Source organism: Xiphophorus couchianus, chromosome 7 (genome assembly GCF_001444195.1).
Source record: "Xiphophorus couchianus chromosome 7, X_couchianus-1.0, whole genome shotgun sequence".
Lineage (NCBI taxonomy): Eukaryota > Metazoa > Chordata > Actinopteri > Cyprinodontiformes > Poeciliidae > Xiphophorus > Xiphophorus couchianus.
This window is the reverse complement of record NC_040234.1, coordinates 26,244,812-26,253,351: the sequence shown is the minus strand read 5'-3', so window position 1 is coordinate 26,253,351 and position 8,540 is coordinate 26,244,812. Positions and strand designations below refer to the sequence as shown.

At 44.5% G+C, this 8,540-nt stretch overlaps 1 protein-coding gene across 2 annotated transcripts; it reads right to left on the bottom strand.

Annotated features, from left to right (window-relative positions):
• Window positions 1-639: 639 nt before the first annotated feature.
• Window positions 640-7,840, bottom strand: slc16a6b (solute carrier family 16 member 6b). Of its 2 annotated transcripts, none has more exons than XM_028024003.1 (6): window positions 7,777-7,840; window positions 5,385-5,618; window positions 4,652-4,795; window positions 3,527-3,655; window positions 2,530-3,393; window positions 640-1,666 (listed from the first exon to the last, which is right to left on the bottom strand). In XM_028024003.1, exons 2-6 carry the CDS (start codon window positions 5,614-5,616, stop codon window positions 1,428-1,430), a joined length of 1,608 nt encoding a protein of 535 aa, XP_027879804.1. In that variant the 5' UTR covers window positions 5,617-5,618; window positions 7,777-7,840; the 3' UTR covers window positions 640-1,427. The 2 variants fall into 2 exon arrangements, with proteins under 2 accessions (XP_027879804.1, XP_027879803.1); XM_028024002.1 differs by lacking the exon at window positions 7,777-7,840 and adding an exon at window positions 6,500-6,834.
• Between the last annotated feature and the right edge of the window lie 700 nt (window positions 7,841-8,540).

Sequence of the window (8,540 nt, the reverse complement as noted above, 5' to 3'; positions counted from 1 at the left end):
CGAAATAATAGAGAAAATACAGTTGGAATAGAACCGTTCAAGGCCACTCTCATCTTTGGCTGCCAGCTTTAAAAGTTAAGGGAAAATTAGAGAATTTTTTTTTTGTGAGTGACAGATATTTGTGGCGAAGGATAGATGCATGGACTAGTAAAATTAAGGTAAAGTCACATGATTTTCAATTTAAATAAGGGAAAGGTTAGCCAAAAAACTTCCAAAATAAAACAGAAAAATCAAATGTGACCTAACATTGAGTATTAGCTTAATTTTCTTTATATGTTTGTTAAATTCAAAGCAATTGATTGAAGCATAATTAAGTAGATTTTTTTTCAGATTATCTATCTCTACTGTTTTAGTGATAGTTTTAACATAAGTATAAAAAAGGATTTTAATAAATGTTACATACTGCAGCTTTAATTCTGTTGAATTGGAGGCTTTTGGTTCTGGAGTCATTCATGTCTCCTACGGATCCACTAGGATTCTGTTATGGTTCCGTGTGGGTCGTTATGCTGATCTGATCTCATTGGCTCAGACTGTGTTGATGGATCAGTGTTGCTGTCTGTGGTGCTGAAGGCTGACCTTACACCAGAGCATCACGGAGCATCAGCCAATAACTGAAATCTCATTTCCAGACACCACAAGTTACGGTTTATCAGTGTTTATTTTTTTTTAAAAAACAGTGGAAGTGATTCAGCACTTCACAGGATGTAAACTGACTAGCACCTAATTAAACAGTTGACAAAACAATTTTTTTTAAAAGCTATAAAAAACTTCAGACCTTCTAAACAGTTTAAATAATGACTGAGCTAATGTTGAAGTGGAGTGTTTCTGAGGCTGCAGCAGAGACTTGGAGCTGCTCCACATCCAGCCGATCCACCGGATCAGGATCCACATGGTGAGATGTGTGCTGTCACAAAGAGACACCAATGCCTCTGATGGTTGGAGCTCTACAGGACAGTTGTGGTTAGGATTCATAATCTCCTCTGAAGGCTCAGTCTCTGCTGTCGTATTGCTCTCGTTACAATCATGAGAAATATTAGAAGGATGTGCGTTAGACATGAGAACAGCTACAGAGTCGGTAGTGTCAGTTCCATCTGGACTCCTTCAGCTGAAAGTGCCTCTAACAGATGTCGTCATGCTGGAATATTTAGGATTGCATTTCATTTACTTATCAAATGAATAAAATGTACACCCCCAACCAGCAGAACCAGAATCAGTGTTCCTATGACAACAGACTCCAGTTCCCCTGAGTACTGGTTACTGCTGGGAGCAAAGACTATCTTTGGTGCTGTATAACCCACGACCTGGAAACATCTGGAGGAACATCTGGTGAGGGAGGAGCTTGTTACACCTGAGATTAGATCAGCAGCAGCTCCCATCTGGATCCTGTTTGTTGGTTCCTACCAGATGTTCTCCAGCTGTGGTCGGCCTCAGACGACCTCAGCCTGTTCGACCGGACTGGTCTCCATCAAGTCCACCTCCAGAAAGTCTAAAGGTTTACTGTCCTGAGAGACCTGCTCTTCTTCTTTGTTCTCGCTCCCGCTTGTTCTGTGGCACACGCCGGACTTGGCCACGCCCACCAGAGCCAGGCAGACGGCGCTGAGCCCCATTCCTGCAGCACATGAGTAAAACGCTGCTCCGTAGTTCTTGGTCACGTCCACCAGCACACCTGGAGGGTAAAGTGGGAGTGAGATGTTATGGTGCGTTCACACTGAATGCGTCCAACACTTCAAGTTCGATGCGTGTTCACTTTGAATGCAGACAATTGATGATGTGTTCACACCAAACACCATCAAGCGCTTGACACCACAACACTGGTTTACATTCAAAGTCTATGTGGAGGAGCATCAGACATGTCAGAATCGCTCCAGCTGTTGTTTTCCGTTGCTGGCCTATTTGTTGGACGCATCAAACGCTCACATTTCAAATCGCGCCACGCTAGATGCTTGAAACGTGCCTCCATATAGACTGTGAATGTAAACCAGACGCACCTGACACACCAGTGTGAACGCACCATTAGGACGTACACACTTTTACAAACCAGTCCCTCCAGGAGGTTGTGATGTCTATGTCTGACAGATGTGACCTAAAATGACTTTTTCAAAAAGTTGTGGTCAAAGTAGCAACATCTTAAAGCTTTATTTTTACTGTAACATGGACTTACAAAAAAGTTGAAGTTAAAATAAACAAAAGCTGGAAAACAAGATGGTGGTTGTTGGGTATGCTGACATCACTATAAATCCAAGAAGTGCATCGGGGGGAAAAAACAGAAAAAAAAATGATTTCTTCAAAAACAGCAAATTTGAGTAATAAATTAAAAAGAACCACCAGGAAGATGCATTAGAAGGGGGCTAATGGGATTGGTCAAAATTCACCTGGGTTGCAGTGATTGGTCAAAAAAGAAGAAAATATAGTCAACACTAAAGTGATTGGGAAAAGTTGTGATGACTGTTGAATATTGTAAGTGTGAGTGAATTAGTAATACTGGTTTCTACTGGAGGGACTGGTTAACGGTGGATGCGCTGACCTTACCTCCCAGCGGCGGTCCGGCCAGGCCGGCAAAGCTCTGGATGAAGACGTAGACCCCGACACAGGCAGGCATCCGGCCGATGCCCACCACCTCGTCCTCGGCCAGCAGTGGGATGTGGGTGGAGCCCACGGTGCCCATGAAGAAGCCGTAGAGCGCGCAGCACACCGCCAGGCCCCAGAACTCCCACACCACGGCGAAGGCCAGCAGAACCATCGCCATGGCGACCACACAGCCCAGCAGGACGCGGGTCTTCCTGCAGCCCACCCTGTTCATCACCACCCCAATGGAGAAGCGCCCCACGATTTCAGCCACAGCCATCACAGACAGCATGCTGGGGGCCACGCTGGGGGCCACGCCCCGGCTCTTGCTCAGCTCAATGATGTAGAGCTGCGGGGCAAAAAAGCCCAGCGTGGCCAGCAGGCCGAACAGACAGTACCACAGGAAGGCTGCGTCCTTCAGCATGGAGAAGTCCAGCAGCCTGGGGGGGCTCCCAGCCCCGGCCCCTCCCACCGGGGCCTCGTGGACCAGGCTGGGCGGCAGTGAGACCTCCTCAGCATTGTCCCTCAGGTCCTGGTCGGAGGAGGACAGGGATGTTACGCCCGAGTCCCCGGAGCCTCTAGACATGGCCGAGCTCAGTGAGGTCTGGGTCTGTTCGTTCTCCAGCTCATAAGCGCTCTGCTGCTTCAGAGAGGCCAACTCAGAGTCCGAGTTTGACATCGAGTCCGAGTCGCCGTCCTCCTTCACCAGCTCTGGCTCGATGCTGATTGGACGCAGGAGGACGCCGAAGACAACTACAGACGCCTGCATGACGCCGAGGACCATGAGGCAGCAGCGCCACCCGATGGCCTGCCTCAGTCTGCTGAACGCTGTGGAGACATGGTGATGTCATTAATAAGAGCTGAGGCTTAGCTGAAGCAAAACCTCAGATATTGTTATCAGAAGTTAAAAATTGGATTGGTACATCCATATCTCCTACGGGCAGAAAGAGTAAAAACTCACCGGGTGCAAAAGCAAATATGGCGAAGGATTCTCCAGAGGAAGCGATGGACGTGACGAGGGCTCGCCGCCTGGAGAAGTACTGGGCTAGGATGGTGACCGTGGGGAGGAAGGAGAGGCAGAAGCCAAACCCTAAAGAGAGCAGAAAAGAAACAGGGGACATGACAGCCACTGGCCTGCATGGGAGGAGAGGGGTGGGTCAAAGGGTCAACCTGGCAGGTCACTCCTTTGTCAGAGCTGGCAGGCTGCTCGAGGTGAGACAGGTTTGCTACAGACACTGCTGAAAGACAAAATGCATGTAAAGACAAAACAAGAGACAAGGGGAGAGAGAAGGAGTGGGAACGTTAGCTACGTTCCTCTGCACAGGAAGACGTGGAAAACATGGAGGGAGAGCTAGCAGTGAGGATCACAGGCCCTTTGGTCCAAATATCACAGAGGTTTCACTTTTAGTTCTTTCTCTTCAGGCATCTCTGTGGGTCACCCCTAGAAATCTACGGTGGGGAGAGAGATGTCACTGTGTCGTGTTTCAGAGGTTCTGAACCTCTGGGTCACCAGAAGGTTCTGGAAGGAACAGACGGGTCCAGTGGAGGTGAAGAAAAAAAATCCATTCTATACAGAATTGCAATTCCTAGTCCTGGCAATTCTGAATTGATTCAAAATAATCAAAAAGGGATTTTATGATGTGTTCAAATTGTACATGTTTGCCACTCCAATTTATGACTGTAATGCATGTCGTCCTGCACATCCACTGGGCCACCGCAGGTGTTTAGAATAATTCTTTGATATTTTTTATTTAAGAAAAGGCCAGGCAGCTAAGCTATGCTAATACCGGTCATTTATGTTGCAGTTTAAATATAAACAGATGAAATTTAATACATCAGTTTATGTATTAGTTTTGAACTATTCTATATTCAAAACTTATAGAATAGTTTTGAATAAATGTTTTCGCATAATTTAAACAGAATCTCCGAACAGTTTGGTTTCTGTATGGAAGATCATTTCTGAATGGAATCAAATCACTAGACACCGAAAGATTCACAACACTGCTAGAAGTCCCTTTAAACACATGATTATATACATACATCTATATATACATATATATATATATATATATATACACATAGATACCTGAGATGATGCCGATAGTGACGTACATCTGGTTGATGCTGCTGGTGAAGGCGGAGCAGATCATCCCCAGACTCATGAGGAAGCCTCCCATCATGACCACTGGACGGTAGCCGAAGCGGTTGCTGAGCAACGAAGCCAGAGGGGCTGAGGGTGGGGTTGAAACACAGTAAAGTGTACATTTGATTATTTGTAGCAAAGCGTGCATCTGCAGCTAAAAATACACTTATAATGTGTATGTAATGTGAAAAGCTCAGGCCCTGCTGTGTGACTAAAATCGATACAGTGTATGTTTGGATTGACTGATTAATAGTTGGACAGCAAAAGAGATTTATTTTACCGAATGTGAACCAGGTGAAGCTAGAACTGTTCTTGGTAGAACAGATTTACAGACAAAGGTTTGTTTTTTATCTTTAATGCAAAATGTATATTTTTCTCTAAAGTTTATTACTAATTACTACTCTGTCTATCTTGTCCTTTCGGCAAATGGACTTTTTAGAGTCTATGTACAGATAATTTCCAAATGCAAATAATTAATCAATTACTAAATTAGTTGGCAATTATTTCAATAATCCATTGATCACAATTAATCCGATTAATCATTTCAGTCCTGATCCAGATTCTCTGACCCGTTCTCGGCTCTTTGTTCTTCCACATGCAGCCATTCCATGCCTTGGCCCCTAAAACAGAAACACCAGCAGGGTACAGGAAGCTCTGAGTCACCATGGAGACCAACCTGTGAAGGCGAAGATGAACGCAGAGATGGAGATGACCCAGGAGACACGGCTGTTGCTCTCCTGGAACTCATCCATGAGGTCCTGGAGGAACACTCCGAGGGTCTTGAGGACGCCATACGTGTTGACCTCCACCATGAAGAAGGCCACGGCCACGGCCCAGCCCCAGCCTCCGTCCGGCACCGCCGGGTAAACATTTGGACCCAAGCAACCAGGTACTCTGGGAGTCTCCATGGCTACAAGAGAGAAACACACACAACAAAATCACTGAGATGGGTTCTGTGGGGTTTGGCAGTCTTTGTCTTCTACAAATTGTTCCTGTTCATTTTTCTATCGGTTTTCTGTGTAAAAAAAAAAAAAAGCCAGCAGATTGCATCGAGTCGATGCCTTGCAGCCTTCTCTCCTCCTGCATGAACATGTTGCAACAGTGGAGGGGAAAAAACTTCCCTTTTAACAGGAAGAAACCTCCAGCAGAACCAGAACCTGGCCGTCTGCCACCAGCAGGCTTTCTGATCAACACAAGCAGGCGACCATGTTGTGAACATTATCATGCGATTTACCTTTTCACTTCTTTAACATATCAAATCACTTTCTATTTCATCGATTCCTATACATTACTCATATAACTTTACAAAACATTTTGATCTTAAATGGAGTGTTTTTACAGGGCCTCCGCGTGGGATTTGGTTTTAAAGGATTGTTCTTACATTTAAACCGGATTAGTGGCTTTTTTCTGTGTGTGTGGTGAAAAGGGCCGGTGATGCGTTTGGGTTGTCCGCAGTGCAGAGGCGGAAGACGGAGTGATGTCAGGGGTTTCTCAGTCGCTGCTGCAGGAGGCTCAGCTCAGCCTCCGGCTACAGACTTACTGTCTCTCGCCGCAGAACAGGAAGAGCTCAGCAACACATTGAGTTCAGCCGCTGTTACATGAGTTTTAACTGACTTATAAATGAAAGAAAACGAGACGTTCGCGTATAAGACAATAAATGTTAGATTTAATAAATATTAAGAAAGTTATTTTTTTCCCGCAAGACTTGCATTTGTAAAAACGCGGAAAGGTGGCAGCCGCTGACCTGCTGGCGGAGTTAGCCAGCATCCAGCAGTTCGCCTGTAGACTTACCAGCAGAGCTGACCGCAGGACAGGCAGCCTGCTGGGTCCTCTGGACGTTTTGCTTCTCTTATCCGTTCGTCATTTTGGCATCATTAAGGTTTCTGTAGATGGTTATTTTTCTTGCAATTAAAACAATTACGCTTTTTTAAAGAAATATTAGCACATCTAACACTGTTTCCTTTTTTTTTTTTTTTTTTTTTTGTCCTAAACTATTTGTTAAATATATCTGCTACTTCCTCCGTTACTAACGCTGTTCCGCAGCAGCATCCTTTGTCTTCAGAGTTATGTCCTGTCTGTCTTGGCAGCTCTTTACCGGTTCAAGCCGGTATTCAAACACGAGCACGCGGGTCGCCGGCGCCACGAACGCGCTGCTAATCTATAGCCGAGTCCATCACGCGCTTTCATCTTCAACGTGCCGCGAGCAGCCGCTCATGTTGCGTTCACGTTAACATGAAAATATAATGCCTTACTCTACAAGAAGACCGACTAACTGGGGCTTTTATCAGACACTAAGGGGGAAATGGATGCTGTTTCACATGTTTGCGTCCAAGCGAGAATCAACTTGGGATTTTTTTTAATAATGTAGAAGAATGTAATTTGTGAGATTTCGCTATTGAACTTGAATGCAGCAGCTCCAGGTGGCGCGCGCGACAAAGCCCTAGCTGGTAGCGCGGCGGGGATGAACAGGTTTATTCCAGTCTGGAGGTGGTTTGAGGCAACTTCCCTTTCAGCCTGCTGCGTCTGTCTGGGTTCTGTTTAATATGATTCTGATATCACAAATTTATTAAAGGAACATTTGAATGCAGCTATAGAAAACCGAAACATTTGCATTTGCTTTAGTACATCAACTTCAGAACAGCAGAAGGAAGTTGGGTATATCTAAAATGTCTTGGATTTTATTGCTGTAATCAGTGCTTTTGTAAATATTAAGAACTTAATTCAGTCTATTGAATAAATCTAAATGTATCGATATTTCTTGCTGATGCTTTTAGAGAATGCTTCCTCTCTGGTTACTGGTTTAAAGCAAAGCCAGACACTATTCCAATAAAAGTCATTCTGCAGGTCACTGGTGGCATCATCTTTTAAAAATATTAATGATGTTAGCTGAGTTTGTCCTAAAAGATGAGTGCAACAATTATGTAAGTGCCCGACCTTTAAAGAAATAAATAGAAACACTCTCTCAAGTTTCTTCATGACCAACTTTAACTTTGCACATTTTAATGCTGATGATGAATATTTGTACTAATTTAGCCGGTATTAACACATGTCTGATGCAGTTGACTTACCTTTTTTGTCAGGTCACACAGTGCCACTGCTGGGGCATGTTCAGAAGTTCACCAGCCTGATATACTGGTCTGAAAGAAGCAGGGGTGTGTCTAAGATAAGGCTGGACCAGGTCCTGCCCCAAATCATAATAGGGCACCGCAGCACGTCTTTAATAACTTGGAAAAAAAAATCATTAAGATTTTGCAGGTGGCACAAAATGCTCACCAGCAAAGTAATGCATTTTAAAACCGAAACCATGGAGCTTTGTGTAGGCTTGTGACAAAAGCAAGTGATGTCTATCTAAAACTTGTCTCATATGGTCTGAAGTGTTCCATGAAATATTCAAGGGCTGATGGATGACAAACAGATCAATGTGTTGCCAACAATGTCACTATAGTTACACACGTTCAAAGTCCAGCAGGCTACAGTGTCTGATTAAAAGACTTATGCAATCCAGTAAAAAACTGGCTGCTGAAAGATGCAAAAAAATCTTAACGTTACAGTTAAATCTCCTCTTTCAACCTGCTTTTTTCAAAGTCAACATTTGCACAATTTTAGTCTCACTTCTTCACCAGAGATATCCCCAACTCCCCAAAGATATTTGATTTCATTCTGTGCTGCATGTTACACGTTTCTTCTGTCAAGCTGTGTGTGAAAATCCGGCACGGATTGTACTCTATCAAAATTCACCCCAGAGGTGGAGGTGGCTTTCAGGGCGCCCACCTCCAAAAGAAAGAAGAGAGCACCTCCATATGCAGCAGAAAGTCGGGTTTCTTCTCACTCA

What these genes read in the sequence shown, in the direction of transcription:
- slc16a6b (XM_028024003.1), bottom strand. Translation starts at nt 5,616, where the DNA reads ATGGAGACTCCCAGAGTACCTGGTTGCTTGGGTCCAAATGTTTACCCG. An exon ending in CACTATCGGCATCATCTCAG is followed by an intron (nt 3,656 to 4,651) that starts GTATCTATGTGT and finishes TGCTCTCTTTAG; the next exon opens with GGTTTGGCTTCTGCCTCTCC. An exon ending in CATATTTGCTTTTGCACCCG is followed by an intron (nt 3,394 to 3,526) that starts GTGAGTTTTTAC and finishes ATGTCTCCACAG; the next exon opens with CGTTCAGCAGACTGAGGCAG.